At 36.0% G+C, this 27,687-nt stretch overlaps 2 protein-coding genes across 2 annotated transcripts; one reads left to right on the forward strand and one right to left on the reverse strand.

Moving 5' to 3' along the window:
- Nucleotides 1–6,339: 6,339 nt before the first annotated feature.
- Nucleotides 6,340–15,911, forward strand: LOC114253400 (ubiquitin carboxyl-terminal hydrolase 7). The gene is made up of 10 exons (XM_028188269.2): nt 6,340–6,405; nt 7,668–7,987; nt 8,515–8,678; nt 9,339–9,598; nt 10,581–10,755; nt 12,009–12,201; nt 13,328–13,481; nt 14,711–14,844; nt 15,359–15,465; nt 15,554–15,911. The coding sequence occupies exons 1-10, from the start codon at nt 6,352–6,354 to the stop codon at nt 15,691–15,693; spliced, it is 1,701 nt and encodes a 566-aa protein (XP_028044070.2). The 5' UTR covers nt 6,340–6,351; the 3' UTR covers nt 15,694–15,911.
- Nucleotides 15,912–19,973: 4,062 nt separating this feature from the next.
- LOC114253389 (BPTI/Kunitz domain-containing protein) lies at nt 19,974–23,320 on the reverse strand. Its single transcript, XM_028188254.2, has 5 exons — nt 22,321–23,320; nt 22,167–22,257; nt 21,982–22,091; nt 21,322–21,412; nt 19,974–20,182 (listed from the first exon to the last, which is right to left on the reverse strand). Exons 1-5 carry the CDS (start codon nt 22,511–22,513, stop codon nt 20,059–20,061), a joined length of 609 nt encoding a protein of 202 aa, XP_028044055.2. The 5' UTR covers nt 22,514–23,320; the 3' UTR covers nt 19,974–20,058.
- Nucleotides 23,321–27,687: the final 4,367 nt, after the last annotated feature.

A 27,687-nucleotide genomic window follows, 5' to 3' on the forward strand; every position in this document is an offset into this window, starting at 1 on the left:
TCCCAAAATTAGTTTCAACAGAATCCGAGGACAAAGTCACAAGCCATTAAACGTCGAAGGCCTTCACGGAGCCAATTACAAATTCAGTCGAACTTCATTAGCTAAAAGGACTCAAGCTATATCTTCACTTCAAAAACAGATTAATTTATGGTAGGTACTCATCTCTAGAACTCATCTTTTGTATTCGATCCCTTTGAGTTGGAAATTTGGGATGCTTTAATATTTAGTTATTAAAGAGATTTAGGCGAATTTCTTTGCCTCGGAATACGAAAATCCATCTAAAACGTACAAAAAGAATTTTACACTTTCATAATTACTTGCTATCTTCAATCTATCTAATATTATAAATAAAGTGCTCACTACAGATTTATTTGATATTAATTTATTTCAATGAACAATATAGTCATTAATAGTTTAAATAATTCTGTCGGAGCCTATTTATGTCGGAGGCTATAAAACATTCCTGGAAAATTACTAAAATATCTAAGGATTTCGAATCACGCGTTTCCGACAACTGTTAAATCATTTGGTATCTCATAGGCTAAATACCTTTTAATTCAAACTTATCTATAGTAACACGTTTTTCAAATCCAATGGCTATAAAATTGGCCGTTTCTTAAAATAGTCATTGGAATTTGAACTTTCCGAAACTCAGTTCTAAGAGCGAAAAAACTCAATCCTGTCCATTTCACAATCTTGGTCATTTCATAATCTGTTTTAATAAAAAATAAAAAAAAACATCGCTGCAAATGTTCGCATAATTTTTGAATTTATACTTCTTTAGGCGCGTTATGAAAAATTGATGAGAGTGAAATTTTACGATGCGCGCGCACCGTGACACAAAATTAACAGAATGAAGTTGCCCACTAAATCGCTCGTTACAATACGACCGACGTAACTTGGCGAGTCTGAATATAGCCGCAGGTGAACTTTCTGAACCGTACCGAGAATTACCGAATTTATACGATGTCAAGAAAAGGGATGTCATGCGTGTTTGAGGATGTTGTTTAAACGATTTTTTTTCAAATTGATTAAAATTTAAATTAAAAAAAAGAGAAATAAATTTAATAAAAGTAAATTATAACTTCTTAGGCGCGTACATAATAACGGTAATCCGGTCCGCGTACATAATAAGTACACGCACCCTTTTTTTTTTAATACTCTTTTCCATTATTTGACACATCTGTATTTTTGTTTATACGAAACATCGACACGCTTTTCCTACTTTATATTGGATTGTATACAAATGAAGGCCTTTCAATTTTAGACAACAAAATGTTTCATACACATTTTTAAAATAGTGAACTATTGACTTTTTCAATTAAGACTTCTAAATAAATAGCAATTAAATAATTCTCTATTGTACTATTATGAAACTTGTTTTTAAGCTATTAAGCTTATGAAATCTATAGATCTCAGTTATTTTACCTTAATTAAAATTATTTTTACAATCTGACATTAATTGTGGGGTGACATAGCAGCCACTTGCAGCACACTTATTGTACTTAGATCACATTTCCATTACTAGTTCTGTCAGTAATTAAATACCATCCGAATCTTGTTTCAATTAATTATAGAGCTGCGCCTAAATCAACTTGGCATGGATACCTAATTTCATTTCGATAAATGTAATAGACTGATGTCTCTAGGAAATTATTTATAGGAATATGATGTTATGTCATTATTGGTTTAATAAGATTGAACAATATTACACAAATAGATAAAAATATGTCAAGAGGAAATTCTCATTTTAGTATTAATATGCATATTTTTTCATACCAAACAACTAATTGCCATCAACTATTATGTTTTAGGACGACAATACATTTCTAAAGAGACAAACACAAAACTGCTTCGGGACAGAAATAGGCAGGATAGTCGCATCGCTTAATACAAATATACTGGAAGTCTTAACATTGTTTTACTTTAAAACGACGACAATTACAATCAACTTTACGAAATAAGTATATAGAAATACTACGGTACTCTGGACAAGAGACAAGCCGTGAGCAATGAGACAATCGTGGATATCGGTTGGAAAGCTCTACTGGGCTGCGTGTCATTGATGCGTTTTTTTTTTAAAACTGAATTCAAGGACTGAAGAACTTTCATATTTATAAGAACCCCTTTTTTCTAAAACCATCGTCGAAACATTTAGAATAGAGTATGCTCTACTAACACGAAAAGAAACAATATGCTTATTTAATATATAATTCGAACACTAAAATACAATGGACTGATTTTATTACTGATTAAATATTTTCGTTGTCATTGATATCGTACCTATTGTATTGAGGGGGCCGGTTTCTGTGTGGCTTGCGTACGTGTCTAAGACAGAAGAAAATCCTCTCTTTGAGGTCGTTAAATTTGAAACATTTATTTAACGCGCTATTTAACGCGACCACTGCAAACAGCATTTCATATTCAAACGCTTTACTTACGCTTTTTTTTTTTCTTAAATTAACCTAAAATTTCGTGTTTCGAACAAAACAAAAGCATTCTAAGGAATAAGTAATTTGTCACCAATGATTCTGTACCTGCAGGGTATTGGTTGTATCCACTTACTATAATGAAGTTAATCGCCATTACTCTTATGGCTATTGGATCCGCGCTGCGGGCGACTTCCATTCCCTAATTGCTTAGTATTACCAATGTTACAATGCTTTTTTACTGATACTAAATTGTATATGTTTTGGGTTTTCAAGAGTCGTAAAAATTATTAAAATGCAATTGAAATATCGTCTAATTACATTTCACGGTCACAGACTTTACATTGCCTTTATTTTATTTTAAAACTTTTATTTTAAAAACACAAAATCGAGATTAAGCAATAATAAAGAGTAGAAATCATTAATCGAAGGAATGTACTTACTTTGCAGTTTGAAGGAAATTCTTCCATTTCCACGTGACAAAAAGAATACCGGTACCGGTAAAATGGGGCGATTAGGGATTGACAGGCGAATCGGGAAAAAACCGGGAAAATCTTTCGACGCTCAATATAAGTTTTATATTCGTTGCAAAATCTTCAATTTTTTTTAGTTTAATAGTAGAATGTTCAAGGTTCACAAAACAACTCTGAATATGCATGATAATAGCTGCTAACTTATAAAAAATCGCGTTTCAAATTAACTTCCTGTGGTGGTCATTAATTTAGTGCTAGAAACTTTGCTCTCTTTTATTTATTTGATAATAATAGAAGACGACTATGATTTATAAACGTTATTTAGTGTTTGAACCAGCATATATATTAAAGGTAAGTCTCAGTTGTTATTGGTTTTAATGTATTTGATTAAATAAAAATACATGTAAAAATCTGTTGTTTTTGGGGATATTGGGGACGTCTTAGGTACAAATAACAACGAAAAAGGGGTCAATCGGGATGAGAATACGTGAAATGGAAACGACCTAAGTATAAATAGGTACAGGTTTGTAGGGTTGTCTATGTAGTTATAACAATATTTTTTAAATTTGTTGGTAAAAATCTGGTTTATTCGAAGCGAAATTGGGAATAAGTCTTTATTTGAAATAGATAAGCAAATTAATATAAATAAGTCGATTTTGCAGAGACATGTAACAAGATCAATGAAATCTCAAGGTGGACAAAAATGTCTAAGTAATACTTAATAAAATATTTAATATTTGTTCAGAGTTCATCTGATTAATCCATGGAATAACCGACACACGTAATCTCTTAACCCAGATAGAAATATCAGCACTGTCGATTGCACCTTTTTTTTTTTTTTTTTTTTTTTTTTTTTTTTTTTTTTTTTTTTTTTTTTTTTTTTTTTTTTTTTTTTTTTATTGCTTAGCTGTGTGGACGAGCTCACAGCCCACCTGATGTTAAGTGGTTACTGGAGCCCATAGACATCTACAACGTAAATGCGCCACACACCTTGAGATATAGTTCTAAGGTCTCAGTATAGTCACAACGGCTGCCCCACCCTTCAAACCGAAACGCATTACTGCTTCACGGCAGAAAATAGGCGGGGCGGTGGTACCTACCCGTGCGGACTCACAAGAGGTCCTACCACCAGTAATTACGCAAATTATAATTTTGCGGGTTTCATTTTTATTACACGATGTTATTCCTTCACCGTGGAAGTCAATCGTGAACATTTGTTGAGTACGTATTTCATTAGAAAAATTGGTACCCGCCCGCGGGATTCGAACACCGGTGCATTGCTTCAACACGAATGCACCGGACGTCTTATCCGTTAGGCCACGACGACTTCAATATAATTGAGGTGATGTCTGCCATGTACTTTTGTCAGTTTTTCAATTTTTTTTATTGATGATCACTTTGTTGTTGCAACTAAATAAATAAATAAATTAAAACTATATATAAAAATAAAAGTAGTGCCAACCCTAGGAAATTTCTCATTTCATCCCAATTAACCGCAATTTTCGGGTAAATAGGGATTACACCTATTTTTGCATTTTTTGCTTAAACTGGAATGCTAGTTGCATAATTTTAAATTAGACAACAAAGATGCCCCCAAGACTCAATCATTTTGATCCTGATATAGCATTATATACATCAACAACTACCTTAAAATTGCTCATAAAGTTGGAATTTGTCCCTAATCGCCCCATTTTACGGTATTGTTTAAAATAATTTTACCGCCAAAACGCCAACAGCAATAAACAAGTACTGTTCTAGAATTTTAAAGATTAACTAGCAAAAGCTTACAACACAAACAGCCTATTTATTATTTGTAGTCAATCACTACACACACCAGGTGGGCAGTGAGTTCGTCCATCAATTTAAACAATAAAAATAAAAATAAATACTAACCATGAAAAAGGGCACTATGCATCCCTAAATACCATTAATATTTTTTATATTTTTATACGGTTATCTAATTACAAAGCAAATAACCATAAATTATTGCCCTAAATTGAAACAGTGCTTATCAACTTTAATTAAATATATCAACTGCTGTCAATCTCGAAACCAATAGCATTTCTAATGTCATCACAAGATGTCGGGAGAATTTAATTAATTCCTAGAATCCCGTACCAAGAACAGTATCAATTCAATTATCACGTAGCACAGTATGTCCCATAACTATGCCTTTTTGTTATTTATTTATGACGGATAGGTTGGTTCCATGGTTTTTTTTAAATGATGAGGTCAGCGTTGCTCACGTTATTCTCTTCGTCATTATCATTGCCTTCTATAGTAACAGATATTAAGAGTCACTCTTCCAATGAATCAATTTATTCGTGTAGTTCAGCTCACGGGGCTCAAACCGGAGTGGTGCTAACACTGGCCCCAACAAGAGCAGTGCTTCGCAGAATCTACCACCAGGTCGGAAACGCGACCTACTGAGAAGATCCGGCGAGAAACTCAGTGGGCTGTGTCTGTGGGTTAATTCGCTAGTCGAGCCCTTCGTCGTAAGCGACGGGTTCGACGAGGACGGTGACCGGTGCTTGTGGTACCTAAAAGCATCGTTAATGGATCGGGAGGATACGTAATGACGTATTTTGGGCGACATCGACTGTTTACCATTAGATTTCAAAAATTTGTTGCCTTACTTACATAACTGCACTGGCGCTTGGGGTCGCTGGCCTTTAGCGCGGTGATTTTATTGGTCAATGCAACACTCACAAAAACTATGATTTATAAAAATAAAACTATTTTCATTCGAATTTAGAACGATCAAAAATGAAAAATCATTGAGTGACGTTTAAGAGCCTGTCATCGTTAGCAAAAAAAATCACAAAATTAAATACAATTTTATATTTCATTTTTAATTTAATACCATAAATAATGAACAGTAAATTGAAGTAAGGTGAGTTGTGTCTTTCTAATTTACAATCTGAAACCGAACAGTACTAATATCTCCGGCGCTCGTACAATATAAATATCTCTGGTTTCCCTTCAGCTGCGTTTACAACCCGGTAGTAGATTCACTCATGAAGCAGCTGCTCTTGAGTTGTTAGGTCCCCTTAGGTAATTGTTAACAAATCTCACCCCTCCTTAGCCCGTGCTCTCCACCTGTCCTGGTGAAACTGGAAAGGCCTCCGAAACCCCAGTGATCCTTCATCCAAAAAAATAAAAATATAAATACCATATGTAATCAGGATATATTTTTAAGAAAATAAACCCAATTAAACGGGTCCATTCAAATACATGTTTTCAATTTAATTTTCTAAATATGTACTGCAGAAAAGACCCATAAAAAATTCGACAACTCTTATACGGCTCAATTAGCATTGATTTTCTCGTAATATTATTGACCACTAGGCGCGCGGAACGCTCAACTTCTTTCGAAAATATAAATAAATAATAAAAAAGCATTAAAGTCACATCAAAACTTTGTTAAAGATATAAGATTCGCTGCTGAGATGATTGAAGCAAGCAGCGTCGATAATGCAACGGCTCCTCTACCCATTAATCATGTAAGTCGATTCAACTCTAATATTTAACGGTAACGAACAAAATTTTATGACCTTAACATTAGTTGTTTTTATTATCATCAACAGTTCCCTTTTTTTGGTTTAGGACTTTTTAATATCTAGCTTTCGCATCAGATGGGCCGTATGCTCGTCTGTCTTCTAGTGCAATAAAAAAAAATTATTAGGTACACATCTAAAAATATTATTTCATTAAATAATAACGGAATAGACCAGTGAATTTTTTGTTAAGTCTGTCCAGCCATTATCATAGCTCTTATTATAATGTAGCTTGTACGTCACACGACCCGATCCGACTTGCCAACCTTACCTACCTTGCTCCTATTTGAATACCTACTGGTAGTGCAATGCCTTCTGAGCCAACACTCTTTATTATCGCTGTTTTCGGTATTTTATAGCGCAGAAATCGTGTGTGTTCGGGTTTTTAAGGTTAAGTAGTCAATACTCTGACGCAATAGAAACTTAGACCTCATATTTCAAAGCGGAGTGTGGCTTTAACCTTGAAGTTATCCTAGCAGTCTTGTTTTTTTATTTATTTGATAATTTGGGTTGCAAAGTGGAAGGACACTTGCTAGGCACGTATTTGCTTAGAAATATTTTGTCAAACCAGAGAATTTGAACCTCCAAAAAACTAGATACCAGTACACTGAGCCTTATTTATTAGACATTGGAAGCTTCTTCTGTTTGTACCAATACTGTAGTGGGACACTATTGGTACTGGACAGGACATGCCACTTAAATTTTATATGTAGCTTATTAACACAATCATTCAAATAAATTACAAATCAGCAAGCAAAAGCGCAGAGTTGTATTAGTTAAATCGAGAGTACCTAGTTTTGTGTGCTTAGCCTTAGACTGTTAGCGCCTAGGCTATATTTTTTTGTAATATAAAAAATCCAATCTGAAAACTACTCGTTCGTACATACAATACATCTACAATAATACCTCAGACACAGCCCACTGAGTTTCTCGCCGGATCTTCTCAGTGGGTCGCGTTTCCGATCTGGTGGTAGCTAGTGGTGCTAGGGTTCGTGTTAGCAACGTCATCAGGTTTGAGCCCCGTGAGCTCACCTACTAATTAAGGCGACGCTGATATAGCCTCTCAAGGCTATCAGCTTAGGTAGAAAAAAAAATCTACAATAACAGAACCATTTAGGTACAATTTTAAAATGTATAATTGTAGATATTCGACCTACATATTATTATAATGTCATAAAAAAATATAAACTTTTAATATAAATTGACAGGACTTCACACCGCAAGACGAAGATATGGCCCGTTCGGAGGCCACTTTCCGTTTTATAGTTCAAAATGTCAGCGAGTTGAAAGAACAAGTGCTATCCCCGGCGTGTTACGTGCGGTGTCTACCTTGGAAGATCTTGGTTCTCGTACGCAATACAACGAGAAACGATCACCAACCACACAAAGCTTTAGGCGTATTCCTACAGTGCAACGGCGAATGCAGTTCGCCTGGGTGGTCTTGTTATGGATTGGGCGAACTAAAACTCCTATCCTATAAGCCTGAGGGTACGCACTTATGCAGGAAAATTCATCACATGTACCATTGGTAAGTTTAATTCGTGAAAACATTTTTTTTATTGCTTAGATGGGTGGACGAGCTCACAGCCCACCTGGTATTAAGTGGTTACTGGAGCCCATAGACATCTACAACGTGAAATACGCCACCCACATTGAGATATAAGTTCTAAGGTCTCAGTATAGTTAACAACGGCTGCCCCGTCCTTCAAACCGAAACGCATTACTGCTTCACGGTAGAAATAGGCAGGGTGGTGGTACCTAGCCGTGCGGACTCACAAAAGGTCCTACCACCAGTAATTACGCAAATTATAATGTTGCGGGTTTTATTTTTATTACACGATGTTATTCCTTCAACGTGGAAGTAAATCGTGAACATTTGTTAGGTACATTTTTCATTAGAAATATTGGTACCCGACTACGCGATTCGAACACCGTTGCATCGCTAGATTAGATCGCACCGGACGTCTTATCCTTTAGGACACGACGACTTCAGACACATATGCTTAAATAGAAACTATTAAGTGACATCCATACAATTCCTTCTCTTATCCGCAGCAAAGAAGACGATTGGGGTTTTGCCCATTTTATAGCATGGGATGATTTGATGAATCCCGATAACGGTTTTGTTAAGAATGATTCTATTACATTGGAGGCTCATGTTATAGCTGAAGCACCCCACGGAGTTTCTTGGGATTCTAAAAAGCATACTGGCTACGTTGGTAAGGTGATACACATTTTTGCTTCTATTTAATGAAGTTTTCTTGTCTCGAAACCAGCCTCATACGGTTCCGTGGATAACGGCTGGTCACCGTAGGTCAGAGACTTCAACAATATCCTGAGCACAACCGCATCACTACCTACCGTAATTTTCAAATGAAACCGAACCCTACCCAATTCGATTGAAATTATACGGGCAGTAAAATTCATCCAAAGAATACAAAACTAAAATTAATATCAAGTCTGATTGTATGTCAATAATCCAGCACGTAATGCAAAACATTGTAATTTTTTTTTATTGCTTATATGGGTAGACGAGCTCACAGCCCACCTGGTGTTCAGTGGTTACCGGAGCCCATAGTTATCTACAACGTAAATGCGCCACCCACCTTGAGATATAAGTTCTAAGGTCTAATTACAACGGCTGCCCAACCCTTTAAGCCGAAACACATTACTGCTTCACGGCAGAAATAGGCAAGGCGGTGGTATGTACCCGTGCGGACTCACAAGAGGTCCTACCACCAGTGAAAATTAAATATTGTAATTATTGAGGAAACAATATATATTTATTTACATAGTTTAAAAAGTGAAGGAAGAATCATCTAGAGATGAGTTTAGTGACTTAGATGTTTCAGCACTTTTCATTCCCGTATGCTTTCCAGGCCTTAAAAATCAAGGAGCAACATGTTACATGAATTCCCTTTTGCAAACTCTCTTCTTCACGAACGTATTACGTAAGGCGGTGTACAAGATCCCGACAGTCGGCGACGACAGTTCTCGGTCGGTCGCTTTCGCTCTGCAAAGAGTGTTCTACGACTTGCAATTCTCTGAAAAGCCGGTCGCTACCAAGAAATTAACGAAGAGCTTCGGCTGGGAAACTTTGGACTCTTTTATGCAACACGACGTACAAGAATTTCTTAGGGTGAGCTAGTTAGTTGTTTCGATTAAAACGTAAACATTTTCGCTAGCTCTGATCTTCAATTTTATGTATTTTTTCTTAATTTTTTTTAGCTAGGTGTGTTGACGAGCTCAAAGTCCACCTGGTGTTAAATGGTTACTGGAGCCCATAGACATCTACGACGTAAATGCGCCACCCACCTTGAGATATAAGTTCTAAGGTCTCAAGTATAATTACAACGGCTGCCCCACCCTTCAAACCAATTTAATACAATTTTGTTAGCTTACTATGTATATGTGTGTATAAAAATGTATATATTAAACAACCGTAGGCAGCGGCTTGCTCTGTCCCTGTCATTGCTGAAGTCCATGGGCGACGGTAACCATACACCATCAGGTGGGCCGTACGTTCGTCTGCTCACAATGGGCAATAAAAAATAAAAAAATAAAAATGTACATACATATGTAATACATAACGTATATTACGTAACGGAATACTTGAATGAAGTCAATGAAAAGCATCGCTGACTTCAACGCGTCCGATGCATCAAAGACCGATGATAATACAATAAGATTATAACTAATACCAGCAGGATAAAATTAATCAAATTAATTAATAGTTCGTTTTACTATCGAAGTCTGGTATTTTAGTTTTTAAACCATATTTTCTATTTGACTGACCTGGTGGTGCAGTGGTTAGTGCCCTGACTCGAGGGTTCGATTCCCACATTGGGCAAACATTGCGTGATGAACAGGTTTGTTTGCTTTTTTGTCTGGGTGTTTATTATCGATATAAGTATATATTTAAATGTATATAAGTATGTTTGTCAGTCTCTAATACCCATAACATTGAGAATCCTAAATTGGGGCTAAATGACCATGCGTGATTTGTTCCCAATAATAATTATTATTATTATCATTGTCATTGTACTACTTGAACGCCAGAACGATTATTCTTGTTAATCGCGTTCCTCCAGTCGAGTTCTCAGTTCTAATGTTAATTCCAGGTGCTCCTAGACAAACTCGAGAACAAAATGAAAGGGACGCTCGTGGAGGGAACCGTGCCAAAACTGTTTGAAGGAAAAATGACCTCTTTTATCAAGTGCAAGAATGTTAACTGCACGAGTACTCGGGTGGAAACTTTCTACGACATCCAGCTCAGTGTCAAGGGAAAGAATAATAGTTGGTTAATTAAATTGTTCCGCGGCTCGATTTAAACTTTCTATTTAGCTTACTTGAGGAAACTTTGAGGAGGTTCTCGAATTCTTGGTTTTCTCTTCTGCATTAAAACAAAGTATTCGCGGCCCTTTTTGAAGTGAAACTTCTGTAGGCGTCTTGAGAGTAAAATTTAACTTGCGACAGATTCGTTACGGCTAGAGCGAAAAGATACAATTTAGGACGAGCGGGAGTGAGAAAATTGACAGAGCGTCTCGCGAACCACAGATATGTAGTACCGGAGCTCAAAAATACTAACGTTAATGCCGCTACCTTAAGACCGCTATCTTAAGACATGAGGTCTAAGTCTCATTTCTTTAGTAAAATGCCCGCTCCAACTTTCAAACCGGAATGCAATACTCCTTCGAGTACAACACCCACCCTACCCTTGAAACTGGAAAGCCAATACTGCTTCGCCGCAGAAGATAGTACCTACCCGTGTGGGCTCACAAGAAGGCCAGTAATTACGCAAATTATAATTTTTACGAGTTGGATTATTATTACATTATGTAATTCTTTCACCGTGGAAGTCATTCGTGAATATAAGTTAAGTACGTATTTTATAAAAAACAAATGGTTAAAAAAACTACGGGATTCTAACACCTGCACAGTCGCATCTTTGATACGTGTTTCGAGCATCTTATCCTTTAAGCCACGACGATTTCCTATATTTTATACTAGCTTCTGCCCGCAGCTACGCGTGCGGTAGGCAGCGGCTTGGCTCTGCCCCTGGCATTGCTGAAGTCCATGGGTGACGGTAACCACTCACCATCAGGTGGACCGCATGCTCGTCTGCCTACAAAGGCAATAAAAAAAAACTTCGTCCGCGTGGAATAGTTCACAAATAATGCTTTATTTTAGAACAAATTTGGTTAGCATAAAAAACGTTATAGGGAGCCAACCTCAACATATAGACATATGCTTTCGCATATTTTTTTTAGATCTTTTAAAGGGGAACAATTCTGTTATACATTATTTTAGCGAAACTTTAATCGTTTCTGCAGCGCACGCAGCGAAAGCTCTCAAAAGGAAAAAACCCAGATTTTGAAACATTCTTTATTGGTGCTTTATTGGTTTATAGAAATTTTCAAATCGGACCAGTAGTTCCTGAGATTAGCGCGTTCAAATCAACAAACTCTTCAGCTTTATAATATTAGTATAGATAAGTACATATTTCTATTTTTAAATATTTACGAATAATCTTTTTTTTGTTTGTACAGTCTACGAGTCGTTTAAAGACTATATTAGCACCGAGCTACTCGACGGCGATAACAAATACGATGCCGGCGAGCACGGCCTACAGGAAGCCGAGAAAGGCGTGAGGTTTGACGTGTTCCCGCCCGTGCTGCACTTGCACCTATTGAGGTTCCAGTACGACCCGCAGCGAGATGCTTCAGTTAAATTTAACGATCGGTAAGTGGATATCTACCAAGAAATTCTCGAAAATTCTCTTATAAGATTCTGTGTTTTCTAACTTAAAAATAGGTTATAAGTAATTATCTAATGGAATTTTACAGCAGCGCCATTAAGATGATTGGCCGTTTTGATGTAAAAATTATGGTAGGTATAGCCGTTTTCGAGGTTAGAGACTCTTTCGAACACGATAGTTGTAATAGTGTTTTAATATTTCGTAGTATTTTACATTTTTTTATTTTTGTTAGTCTTGAACATGATTAAAACTACTTTTACGGTTTTTACTCTCGCATTTTTTTTTATCATTATAATTCAGACGTTTCGACTACTTACTTTAGTTTATGTGTTCACGGACGATAGTGAAATTAAATTAAACCGTAAAAGCAGTATATTATGTTTAAGTCTAACGAAAATAATAAATATAAAATACTACGAAATATTAAAGCACTATTCACTTCACTACGCACAAATTCGAAAAACTATAATTTGATAATATTTAGGTAATGCCTTTGATTTTGCGTTTTTTTTTTTTGCTCTTTTGGATTATACGGAATATCTAATCACTGATTTAACACAATTTTACACTAGACTAGAATCGTATTTTCTGATATTTTCGTCATCTTTTATTTGCGTCCAAAGTCTTATGAAAAAAAAAGATGTGTGGTGTCGCGGGACACCCGGATAGGAACGAAGTTCCTTATTATAAATATATTAATTTTAAGTTCTATTCGAGGTATAAAGAAAATAATTGTTCGGGTATACATTTTTATTATGATTTTTTTATTGATAAAAATAAAAAAAACTATACAAAATTATCAACTTTATTTTATTCATAATGATTTATTAAAAATAAATATATATAATAATAATATACAAAGACAGTGATTTATATGAATAATAATAATAGCCGTCATCACGTAGTAGTATATGGTAGTATGATAGCTATACATTAGACATTGTATAGCCATCATACTAAGACTATACATAAATAATAAAAATCTTACGTTACGGACGTTTTTTCCCGGTTAAGGTACCCCTCTGCATCGTCCCATAAGGAACTTCGTTCCAAAATCAATATTCTAGAATATTCTGTGGATATTATCAAAATCCGTAATTCAAAACATAGGTTCGAATTCTACGAAGAGATAAACTTGGATCCGTATTTACAAGAGGTACCGTCCACTCCCTCACATTACACGCTTCACGCTGTGCTCGTTCACTCGGGCGACAACCACGGAGGACATTACGTCGTCTTTATCAACCCTAAGGGCGACGGAAAGGTCAGTTAACTTCCGAAATAGAGTTTGCGTATTTGAAAATTTTCGCTCGAGAAGAGTCAAGATTTTTTAATTTTTTAATTTTGTTTTAAATTGTATTCTTTTTTCTATTAACTAGCGGTCCCGCAGTAGTCGAAATTCGACTATAATTAATTGAAACTAGTGGTCGCCCGGTAGTCGAAATTCGACTATAATTAATTAAAATTATAAGTTCGTACACTAATTATGATTCTATTTTCAAAGACTATTATACTTCTATAATCACAAATTTCACCAAGACTACACTATAAAAAAATATTAATATAGACGAACAATATTTATTTTAACTTAATCTCAATTTGACCACAGACGTCAAGAACAAAAGTTTGACAATAAATAAATAGTATGCATGCGTGTGTTTTTTTTAATTTTTTTTTGTTGCCTTTGTAGGCAGACGGGCATACGGCCCACCTGATGGTGAGTGGTTACCGTCGCCCATGGACTTCAACAATGCCAGGGGCAGAGCCAAGCCGCTGCCTACCAAATGTACGTGTGTGGCAAATACATGCGAAAATAAACATGTCATGTCTGTTTTGTTATCATGGACACAAACATTAGAATGAACCGTTTTCTTTTTAATTAGCCACATTTTTAATTTTTTTTTTTATTATTTATAAGGGTCTCATATATCTGGCCACTTAAATGTTAAAAAAATTCATTTTTTGTGAAATTATGACTTGAATTTGTTGATTTTGTGTGTAGCCTAACAGAGAAGACACCCGGGGTACTCGTGTCAAGCGCTGCAATCGTGCGTTAAATCCCGCACATCAAATTTTATAATAAAAAACCAACTTGACACGTGTTCACGAACGACTTTCATTTGAAAGGAATCTATATCTATACTAATATTATAAAGAGGAAAGATTTGTTTGTTTGTTTGTATTGAATAGTCTCCGAAACTACTGAACCGATTTTAAAAAATCCTTCACTGTTGGAAAGCTACGCTGTCCCCGGGTGACATATTTATTATATTTTAAAAAAAATTAAGAATCCTTACTGAAACTCCAATAATGTAACCCAATGTGTAAAAAATTACCTAAAATTCTTTACATCGCGTTCGCTACTTCCCAAGCGAAGCCAGGGCGGGCCGCTAGTAAATAATAAACTTAAAACCCGATCACATTACAATATGTCTGATGTGCACCAGTCTAAAAAACTTCAAGTAGTTTAAGCGCATACTCGTTGTAATGCAGTGGTGTAAGTTCGACGACGACGTGGTGTCTCGTTGCACTAAGCAGGAAGCCATCGAATACAACTACGGCGGGAAGGAAGACGCCCCTCACATGGCCAGGAAAGCCACAAGCGCTTACATGCTTATCTACATTCAGTTAGCACCGACTTATCTTTAACTTTTAACAAAATTGAATTAAATGTTGTGATGTTTTTTTAGTTAGTCAAATTTAGAATGTAATTTTTTTTTTTATTGCTTAGATGGCTGGACGAGCTTACAGCCCACTTGGTGTTCAGTGGTTACTGGAGCCCATAGACATCTACGATGTAAATGCGCCACCCACCTTGAGATATAAGTTCTAAGATCTCAGTATAGCTACAACGGCTGCCCCGCCCTTCAAACCGAAACGCATTACTGCTTCACGGCAGAAATAGGCAGGGTGGTGGTACCTACCCGCGCGGACTCTCAAGGGGTCCTACCACTAGTAAAAAATATTTTTTATCGAAATTAAACGATAATTTTGATTGTATCTATAAAAAACGTAAGTCAATAAATAGTTCTAATTAAGCTAGTATTACTACATATTATGATCTACTAGTAACATGGTATTTGTAAGTAAATACTTTTTTCATAGATTAATACTTTTTCTTTTGCTCATTTCTAATTTCAGAACTACACAACTGAAATACGTTTTACAAGACGCGTCCGAATCCGACATACCGCCAGATCTCTGTGATCGAATCAACGAAGAAATGCGATACGAGATGGTAAGAACATGTAAATATCTTTATTATAACAAAAAAAAAAATAATAGTATAACAATTTTTTTTTTTTTTGAATTTTTTTAATGGTCACACTTTTTCAGGCGGCGGAAAAATAAAGTGCAAGAAATTTAAGTCGGACACGTCTGTGTCGTCCGCAAAACGCTACATCAAGATATTTAGCGCATTAAAACATTTCTTCACTTTACAGGCGGTTGGCGGATCTAAATACAAAGGAAGATAATAATACTAACAAATAAGACGCGCTCTGTGTTTCATGTGTAATTTTTGTTGGTGTAATGTATTTTTGATGAGCCGTTAGCATTAAAATTTGTCAAGTAGATTAATAGTTAAGGTTTTGTAACGGAATTTTGGGTTTGTAGGTATATATTTATTTTACTGTAATAATTTATTTTAAACAATAAAATTTTTGGCGAAACGTATTCACGATTTTTAATCGAAACTGTTGCTTTTTGATTTGTTAATCTAAAAAAGAAAGAAATTCAATAAAAAATACAACAAAAAAAACATTATTTACTTTTATTAAAATAGCTGAAGTAGTTTTTTATTATATTTTTTTCAAATGCTATACTTTAAAGGACGCTCCTTTATGTCCTATACATATATCGTTTAGTGATTATAGAACAATAATGTTTCGGCATATTATAATAGCTAATTATTATTCTGAATATTTATTTCGGGCAGTATTAGTCGATGCACGTCCTTTTACCTTTTCATCTCAGTTGAATGAATGAATAAAACGTTACATTTTCGCGCGATAAAGGACTATCACTCTTCGGTCCATAAATACCAGTCGGATTTGTAGCCCCGCTGATACGTATACTCTCGAAACAGCGAGAGCGCACTGTCGTGTTTACATAGATATATCTGTTACAATAATAAATACTATGGTAACCTATGGTAAATACTATTATTGGTACATAAAGGTACTATAATAACTTTAAGTACCAACTCAATGCAGTCTCGCTTCCAGTAAGCCTTTAAGAAAGATTAGATATTATTATTATAAGATATTTTGTCCACATTCTGTCAGGTTACGGTTTTGTTACTAACACTGGCTTAAATAAAGTTTGAGTTAAAATGGCTGCGATCTGAACAATTGAATTTATATTCAATGTTCAATGCGACAAAAACTGGCGGACGCACCAAGTTCTCTGTCATATGTAATAATCTATTTTTAATTTGTACAACATTGCGTGTTGTTTAAAAATCATTAGGCAGAAATAATTTTTCGAACGCAAATTCTTAAGCAGTGTAACTTATACTCGGTCAAGCCATCAACGTTACCTCGTCTTTGGTTCCAAGTACAACTCCCCTACATAGAAATCAACAAAAGGTCATCCAATTTGCTTAATTTCTCAAATATCTTCATAATTATGTGTAAAGCTATTGTAACGTGACCGATGAAGATATTACAATAACATTAGTCCACCAATTAATTACGCAATTACTCGTCGAGTGCTCTCGAATTCATGCTCAACTTTCCAGCTCAATGAAAGTGAATTACAGTCAACCAAAGCACCGCGACGTACGATCCAAATATTCGGAACCAGCCCCATTACCTTTAAACGACACCCGCTCAATTATTAATCTACACAAATGAACGTCATATTTCTTTTTTTTTTATCCGGCCAAAGCCGTTTAGTTATTTTGTTAAAAAATAACCTCGCTTTATCCCTGGGCTATAAATCTCGAGTGGACGGCCCATGTATTAATGTCCGCTCACTGAATACGCACAGTATTGTGTTGATAAGCCATTGTTTACGTTTACACAACAAACGTTTTGAACTCGTGAGTATGTTTTTAATATAATTCAGGTGAAAATTTATTAAGTTTTAAATACATATTTAAAAAAAAAACAAGCAGGAAATGCGGTTAATATTCTTATTAGTGAACCTATCAATCATATGTACATTCGATGCTTTATATCCATCGTACCGATACCGTATGTACAAGATACAGGTTAAAATATAATATTTTTTTTGTTTGACTGTCGCTTTTTGTATTGTTTTATCTTTGAAAATATTAAAAAAATTGATAACAGAATAATACTGAGAGAACACTGATGTCAAACCTACGTTAAAATTGGATAAATAATGTCCACGACCATTTCCATACATCTCCTAGTCACGTGCATCTTCTCTACGCATCACATGCCCATACCACGCTAACCGTCCGCTCTTTAATTTGTCAATCACCTGGGCTACTTTCACACTTCCTCTAATATACTCATTCCTTATCTTGTCCATTCTTGTTACTCCACAAATCCATTTCAACATACGCATCTCTGCCACAAGCATTCCTCTTTCATGCTTTACTTTTGTCGCCCAACATTCAGATCTATACAGCATGACAGGTATAATGATCGTTTTGTAAATTTTCCCCTTGAGCTTAAGAGGCATTCTACGATCGCAAAATGTTGCATAAACCTGTCGCCATTTCACCCAACCTGGTTTATTCGGCTCGCTACGTCACTGTCTATGTTGCCATCGTTCTGGAGTATAGAGCCGAAGTACAGACTGGCAGGGACACCATATAAGGCGATTGGCGTGAAATAAAAAAAACTGCTCTGAGGAATTGTTCGAGATGATACAGCATCTCGCTTTTACCATCGCACCGCCCGCCACCGAAGTGGAGTTTATCCATACTACCTGGAGCCACTGCGGTCATCCACAGTGCGTTTCCAGAGATCTTTTTTGCCACGTACCATCCGGCTATGGAATGAGCTCCCCTCCACGGTGTTTCCCGAGCGCTATGACATGTCCTTCTTCAAACGAGGCTTGTGGAGAGTATTAAGCGGTAGGCAGCGGCTTAGCTCTGCCCCTGGCATTGCTGAAGTCATGTGGGCCGTATGCTCGTCTGCCTACAAGGGCAATTTTTTTTTTTTTTTCCAAGATAAACATGTGCTCGGTTTTTGTTTGACTGATCTTCTATTCCAACAAAGTTTTCCAACCTTTCCATTTTGCCAGTCTCGTCTGTACTGTACCTCAGGCCCATCTTCTCCAAAGAGAACAATGTCGTCGGCGAACATTTGCGGCGAACGTTTCCATTTCATGTCTTGCAAACATTCCATATTTATCCTTCGTTTCTTACTTACATCAGCTTTTTCTCTTGCCCTTCCAGTCATCGTCTCTACATTCCAACTAGCATACCTCATTCTTACTTCACGAACTCTCTTCTTACGTCGTACCCGTCCCTGATGCGACAACCCTAGCCCGTTTCCCACAGATACTGGGTGCTGCACGTGCGCGACCTTCGTGGTACGCCCCAGTACTATCGCTTTCATCATATTTTATGGTCTCTTATTCATCGCTGTGATGCCTGCCTTAACGTCAACTGTCGTTGGAAATGCTTTTGTTGGTAGATTACCCGCTACCAGTCGGGTAAGGCGCTAGATTTTTGCGCTTAAATCTCCGTCACCTTTTATGACACACCTGGGAAGATAAGGGGACACGAAACTATTCTTAGCCGGATCCGCACGCATAAGTGACAATAATTGACCAATATAATATTTGTCTATTTTTTGTGTTGTTAGCGTTAATTATGTGCGGAAAAATGTATCGAGCGTCGGAATACTATTAAAAATAATCCGGGAAAAAGACAATAAAACAGAATACTGAAGTTCAGACTGGCACTAAATCTCTAGATCCCAGCTAATGAATCCAGAAGCTGCGCTATTAATTAGGAGAGGTTTTTCTTTGTCAGGACGAGGATCAGTCGCACGAGATTCTATGTGCTTAAGCTACTTTTTATTATTACTTTACGATACTATAAATTTTCTTGGCACTTTTTTATTTCTGAGTAATATACTGTTGTAAAGTAATTGTAATCTAGAGCCAGTAACTTATGAGAATATTATTTATTGTCTATAAATCTTCGCAAAATACTGCTAGTTCGACTAGCATAGTTAATTTAGGGTATTCAAATGTTATTCCTTGGGCCCGCGGCTGGCTCCAAGCAATAGATCGTCAAGTCCCACATACCACGTGTAATCCCTGGGTTAGATATTTATTTGATAACGTGAATCGCCAGAACAACACTGACATTGGAATTTCTTCTTCTTTGTCGTTTCCTCATTACTGAGCGTCGTGACCACCTTGGTCCAGTTTTTGCACCAGCTTCCTCCAATGTTGCCTGCATTCGGCCTGCTTAATGGCGCCCGGGACGCTGGTGTTTGTGGCCTCCTTGATAATGTCCGTCCACCGGGTTGGCAATCTTCCTCGACTTCTCTTTCCTTCCATGTGACCTTTTTTTAATTTAAATTTAACGAAATTTCTGATTTGAATTTTATATTTTTTTCATAATTTGTTCGATGTACGATTTAGACAAACCCATTTTTATTTTTATATGATTTGGTATACGAAATTTAACTGGGTAATCCATTTATTCCATCCATTTCAATGTAACCTGTGTCATCAATGAAACTAATAAAACATTCGCATTACAATTTTTGTAAATACAATTTGAAATACAAAACTCTGTACACCGTAAAAAAAAAAGGTTTTATGTTTGAAAAATATTTATTAAAATGTAAATTTACACTTATGGGGAGATAAACTATGTTAGAAGTATCCTATACGTGAACGAGTCACTCAAAGTTAGTCTGACACTCTCGCGAGCACTTTCTCATAGTTTCAAAGTTATTTTGGTTGCCGCCGCAGCCTCCGTACGTGAATTCTTTACATGTTGCTTCGTTAACATCATAGTAATATCTTAAAAGAGTTAAAAAGTATATTAATTTTACGTTAAAAATATTATGGTAGGTTTTTATAACCATTTGTCCAAAAATACCGAACTGTTTTACAACCTACAACTTAATATCAGAATCTGACTAAAATTTACAAATTTTAATTATTTACAAGTAAGTCTCGTCATAAAACAAAAAAAAACGTTTTTTTAATCTCTCCTTCCGCCTTTTGTGTACGTTATGTGAAACGTCATGTTTGTAGCAGAAAAAAGCAGCTTAGCCAATTTATTATTAGATATGAAGTACCTATTTTTCTAGTGGCTTCATTTTTGATCTGACGTTGGCCAGGTCTTTGTATTGTGTTAACCTCACGACCAATTTATCTCAATTGGTTACAAAAAAAAACTCAAACCACGTCTATTGGCTAATCCGGAACCGCTTAAAGCCTAGTAGCCTCACGCCTCACATCGAGTGCAATAAATCAAAATTAACAAGAAATAGTAGATAATGAGCGTCATATTTCTTATTTCCGCAACGAAACAGGCCCGGCCCATTCAGTGCGACATCTCAATATATTCTGATTTTTGACGAAGCATGTTGCTGATAACTCTATTTCTGTAATCTGACGAAGCGTGTTGCGGATAATAACATGTACTTTTAGGTTATTAAAATAATATTTTGTGTATTAATAAAACTAGAGGTCCCACAGTAGTCGAAATTCGACTATAATGAATTGTAATTGTAAGTTTGTACACATAATATAATCACAAATTTCGCCAAGGCTACACTATAAAAAAATATTAATAAAGACAAACATTAATTAATCTATTCTCAATTTGACCACAAACGTCAAGAACAAAAGTTTGACAATAAACAGTATGCATGCGTGTGTGCGTCAAATATATGGTATGTGGTGTGTGTAATGTTTTCTTTATTGATTTAATGTATCTTTTATGCATTATTTAAAAAAAATATTAGCATTGTGCACTTCTTCTCTATATTCTCTATAAGTGTGGAAAATTTCATGCTCCTCCGTCCGCGTAATTTTCGTAAAAAGGGATACAAAGTTTTTGCTTCACGTATTAATATATAGATTTCAATTAATATAATGACTTTGACATCAGCTACTTCTTACTTCCGGAACATCGATTAGTTATAACTCACCTCCGTAGCAGCCCCAAGCAATATCCAGCATTTACTTGTAGAGAACAATATGTGATCGGAGCACTTTCTCTGATCATCATCAAAGATGCTCCTGTAACATAATTACTATATTTTATTCGCCTTCCTGGAGTTTATAAAAGTTAAGCAAACACAAGGTAACATTTTTAAGTCGTCGTGGCCTAAAGGATAAGACGTCCGGTGCATTCGTATGTAGCGATGCACCGGTGTTCGAATCCCGCAGGCGGGTACCAATTTTTCTAATGAAATACGTACTCAACAAATGTTCACGATTGACCACCACCCCGCCTATTTCCACCGTGAAGCAGTAATGCGTTTCGGTTCGAAGGGTGGGGGTAGCCGTTGTAACTATACTGAGACCTTAGAACGAGGTGGGTGGCGCATTTACGTTGTAGATGTCTATGGGCTCCAGTAACCACTTAACACCAGGTGGGCTGTGAGCTCGTCCCTCCACCTAAGCAATAATATATATGTATATATACATATATTTACAAATCAGAATCAACTGTCACATGATAGACTTACGTTCGTAATTGTCGAGGCCAGTGTTAGTATGAGCCCCGAGAAAACTTTTCATAGTATTAACGTTAGTTACAGCGTACCCAGATCGGTTTCACTAATTTTCAATTTCAATATACGAACCTTTACATCGCCCCTCGCAATCTGCTTGCGTATGAAATTTATTTAAATTACCCTGACATCCAGTGTATTCGAACGTTAAACACTGATCTAAATCCGCGTTATAATAATATCTGCAAGAAAGCAAAATGTGTATCATTAGTTTCAGAATTTAAAATCAATTCCGGATCATGAAATAATACGCTCACTTCAGTACGTTCTCAGAACAATTTCCTTTTTTGGGCTGTAGTTGACACCAAATATCCCAATCCCACAGAGTCGGACCACCTAAAATTTTAACTTTGATTTTACGTCTATATAGCCATCATAAAGTCTGTCTAGGTATGATTAAGTATTACCAACTTCTTCTCGCGTTATGAATTATATTTTTGCTATGGATCGTGTTACTGCGCTCATTATAAATCCTTCGATAGATCACCGTTGGCTTAGCAGATGTACTGGCACGTATTGTTGCAGTAGTTAATGTTGTTTCGCTACCTCCGTTACTGGGCAATGAAACAAACATTGAGGCTAATAGCATAAACAATTTTAGCATTTCAAATTTTCTCGTAAAGCCCTCAACAAACAACACTGACCGCGAATATAATAAAAATTTACAATATAAACTTTACAACACCATAAAAGTTACGACCATTCAAATTCAAGAATTTACGTTTCGCTCAACGTTATTCCTAGTGCTTTATGAAAAATTCGATGTGATAAAATTTTACAGGATTTTATTTCAAAGAGCTATCAACTCGTTTGAAAACAGTTTGTGAGAAAAAAAAGTTCTGTCTATTCTCATAACAAAAGTTTGAGAAAAAAGTATTTGCTCAGATGTATAAGTAACGGTAATTCCGATTTGCATCTAAATTTCTAATCTTACTCATATGCGAGATATGAGTCGTCTATTATCAAAGGTGGCAATCTGTGCATTTGGACAAAAAAATGTTATTGCTATGTCAATACAGATTGATTTGAATATAATCGTCTCCTTCAAAGAATACGGTTCAAAACCTGCATTAAATAAAGGTTAATAGTTAACCTGTTATTTATCTAAGATGTCGTTCTGAAGAGTTTTGTGACTGCCAATGGAATACAAAGTCAATAATTCGTTTTTCTGATTTACCAATATTGTTCAAAAGTCAGATTGCCGGCTTTGATAATAGACGACTCATATATACATACGCGTGCCGAAAGATCGAATGGATGGAATGTTCTAGTGCTGAACTGTGCTCCAATGCCCGAATCGGATTAATGCTAACGACGCAGCATTCTACACGGACACTGCAGATAGCCGCATTCTCGCTCTGTATACCGCACAGACAGTTAACAGAGACGGAACTGTTTATTGTTTACAAAACATTATAAACTTATATGTCTTATTATAGATTTTCCGTCTTTTTTTATTGCCCGTGTAGGCACATCTGGCCTATCACAGCATAAGGCCGACCTGATGGGCATCGCCCGTGGACGTCAGCAATGGCAGGGGCAGAGCCAAGCCGATGCCTAAGTCTTAAATGCCACTTAATTTGAAAGTATAGATAATTCTAATATTATAAAGAGGAAAGATTTGTTTGTTTAATTATTGAACTACTCCCAAACTACTGAACCGATTTGAAAAATTCTTTCACTGTTTGGAAGCTACACTATTCCCTAGTGACATAGGCTATAATATTTTTGAAAAAAGTTAGGGATCCCCACTAAAACTCCAATATGTAACCCAAGGTGTAAAAAAAAGCTAAAATATTCTATAATAAAATAAAAAATGTACCACGTATAAAATAATGTACCACGACTTTGTAGAACACATTATTATTTACAAAAAGTGTCGCGACAGCATATGTCTAACTATTATATAGGTAGTTATGACGCAATAAGTGTTATTTTATTTAAAAAAATAAAACAACGTCAAATATCGTTGAAATTTTTGTTAAAGACGCGAGCGGAGCCAGAGCGGGCTGCTTGTGATGATATATAAGTAAGAACTAAGCGATGGAAAACTATCAACGTACAAAATTTCCATCCCCGAGAGACATCTAATGAGAAACGTTATTCCGAGGAAGGGAATAATAGCTCTTTACAAAGCTTTTTAAATGTACAATTCCAAGCTGCAGCATTAATTACTAGTTTTTTTTTTATTTATTCCGTCTAGCCGCTCGTCGAACGACAGAAGCCGGAGATTATAAGGATTCTGCCGAGCTCGATAAATAATTAATTGACATCGTGGTTATGCCCGCTAAGCCAATTGCATTTTAATTGGTAAGCGACGGAAAAACAGTAAACCTCGTTGTCGACGAACGAAACAAAACTTAATTATCCGTCCGCATTCTCTTTGAGAACAGACGTTAAATGTAAGCAATAAGTAAAATAAAAGCGAAATATCTTGGCAGCATAAAGATTCAATCATTTCAAAAGCTTCCAAGATTTGTAGGCTGGGGGAATGAAATTACGCCATTGTTTCGATGACGAATGAACTTGGCGTATGAATTTACATTTTATTATTACCTATTATATATTTTTATGGTAAATCTATTTTTTTTTCCTTTTACTTTTGGTATTAAAAAAAAATATTCTTTTTACTTTTGGTGTTATTTCGTCTTAAGGTGGAATTAATTTTATTAAGAATTAGCATGTTTAAGAGTAATAATGATCATAAAAAGACATTAAACAACATTTTAATGGGGCTAGGCGCATTTTTATTGCCCTTGTGGGCAGCCGAGCCTACGGCTCACCCTATGGTGAGTGCTTACCGTCGCTAACGGGCACAGCCAAGCATTTAAAATTAGACTTATATTGGATGGCGGTTTTCATTTTATTTTAACACGTTTTTATTAGCTTAGTCTGTAGATATCTACGTCTATCTACGGAATATTTAAACGTGATTTTCACCCACCTTAAAGTGTCGGATTGAATTGAATTTTCACACACTTATCAAGGACCGATAATAATACAGTAAATTATTATTATTATTATAAAATTACTATTACATAAATATAATAATAATTATTATTATTAATATATATAAAACTATACATACAATTGACCAATTATCTTAATCAGTAATGTAGTGATTATAATTGAAACACGGGAGTGTCTTGCATCACGTACTTAAGACGTTTACGCGCCTCTTGCCTTCCTTGCATAAGATAAACATTTCTCAGCCTAAGTTCGGGAGCGAAGCCTAATTCCACGATAGAATTTCTAAAATATTTTTTATTTATTTCTTAGGTGGACGAGTTCATAACCCACCTGGTGTTAAGTGGTTACTGGAGCCTATAGACCTCTACAACGTAAATGCGCCACCGACCTTGAGATATAAGTTCTAAGGTCTCAAGTATAGTTACAACGGCTGCCCCACACTTCAAACTGAAACGCATAACTGCTTCACGGCAGAAATAGGTGGGGTGATGGTACCTACCCGTGCGGACTTACAAGAGGTCTTACCACCAGTAATTACGCAAATTATAATTTTGCGGGTATGATTTTTATTACACGATGTTATTCCTTCACCGTGGAAGTCAATGGTGAACATTTGTTAAGTTCGTATTTCAATAGAAAAATTGGTACTCGCCTGCGGGATTGAAACACTGTTGCATCTCTAGCTACTAATGCATCGGACGTCTTATCCTTTAGGCCACGACGACTACAAATGGTACAAATGGTCACAATGGTGAATTTAGGAGTCTGCTTACAAACATGTTTCTTTTAAATACCTTTTTAAGTAGACGGCCCATCTGATCACCGTTATTTGTGGAGGTCAGAGGTGACAAGTACACAAACGCACACACACACAGGCATTACTTGGTACAACCAAGCTGCTACTTACTCCTGAGTACTTTTTTTTATGAAAGAAGTGATCCGGAGGCCTTTCCAGTTTCACCAGGACTGGTACACAGACTAACGTGTGAGTTATGTTGCACGTCGACCGTTTTGCAGAGTTCGACCAGTAAAGTTACCAGAGTTCCTAAGCCTGCTCCTAGTGTTTGAGCTAAAGGTGTCTAATGCAAGAATTATTGGATCGGATCGGTAAAGACGTGTCTAGGGCGCCGAGGGTGACTGGCTCTTGCGTAAGCAGGAGTCAAGAAGTAGTCAGTGGCGGCAACGATAAGGCGATAATCATGACGCATAGTCTTACCGAAATAGCGTTAAGAACTATCCTCTAGCATCGTTTGAAGAACATGACAGGAAGGACAGGCTTCCCGTGGAGAGGATACATGTTTGTAACAATTAATTTAAAACAAACTTTCATTAATAGTAAACATTAATATAATAGTATAGCTGTAATAGTATGTACATATAGTAATAGTAAATATTGTATTAAAAGTTAATATTTTACTCACACACCTTTAATATGTCGGACAGAAATAATAAGACTGCTGTATAGAACATTGCATATTAATATGAATATTTTGAAATTCCCTTGTCAAAAAACAATATTGAAATGTAAGCCTAGGCTGCAAGATTATTTTAATAAATTACACCCTGATAAGTATTAAAACTATGTAACACACTTTCAGGACATGAAAGAGAAGTACGAAATTGAGCCAACCATATAAAAACTTTTTTCATCAGAACGAGACGATAATGGACATAGAATTTCGTACAATATCATATTATTGATGGCTGAAACTGGACAAACTACATACACATAGGGGAAGATTTAATTTTACAAGCAGCTTGTATGTTATAACATCAGGAAAAACTATGTGAACAATAATTCTGTCGGTATAAATACGACTTTATATTATATCAGTTGAAAATTTTGAAGAATTACCTGGAATCATCTACAAACTTGTCAATCTTCAATTCAACTGCATATGTTCACTTTACAAGCATTATCACTATCATCCGTGAGATTCAAGAAGGATAAGAAAATGTTAAGAACGGTTATTTGCTAAAAACTTGGGTAGAAAAGGAAAATGATATAAAAATTTAATATACCTACAGGAAAAGTTTAGTGGCATTTCCGGTTCGTCGAATTGCGTCATTTCCGTTTCTAATTTCAAATCACTGCCATGCTAAAGTTGTCACTACAAAATTTGCAGGCTAATAAGAGACAAACCAACAACCACTTTCTTGACTGAGGTCACTTTTTATGGTGACACTAATTTTACTTAAATTTCGAATGCTGAACTGAAGCGTTTGGATTGATTTTGAATAAGGAATTCCTCTGCCATCTCAAATATATATACTCTTACATAATATGTAATAGAAGACAAAAAAGACAGATCTGAGTTTGTATCTCCGGTTATGCTCCACCGACAGCGATGTTCAATACTTTTTTCAATAAAAACTTATACAGTTTATTGGAATATATCCCTGTGGGGTCATTAGGGCTTACGTATGCACAACGCTTGAGTACATATTACTGGTGGTATCTTGTGAGCTCGAAGGAGTAGGTACCAACACTCTGCCTATTTTTGCCGTAATGCTTTTCGGTTTGAAGTGTGCGACAGTCGTTGCACTGAAAAACTGAAACTGAGACCTAATGTCTCGAGATGGGTTTACGTTGTTGATGTCTATGGGCTGCAGTAACCAATTTACTCCAGGTAGTCCTTGAGCTCGTGGACCCATCTAAGCAATAGAAAAAACTTGTTTTCGTCACATTGACCCAGGACTTTAGATAGGCATAGTAAATTTAATATTGACTAGCATGCGTTTCAACACCGTCGCGAAAATGCTGGCATCCCTATACAACGGTAATCACTTCCTATTACTATTTAAGCA

Source organism: Bombyx mandarina, chromosome 17 (genome assembly GCF_030267445.1).
Source record: "Bombyx mandarina strain Sakado chromosome 17, ASM3026744v2".
In the NCBI taxonomy this organism is placed as follows: domain Eukaryota; kingdom Metazoa; phylum Arthropoda; class Insecta; order Lepidoptera; family Bombycidae; genus Bombyx; species Bombyx mandarina.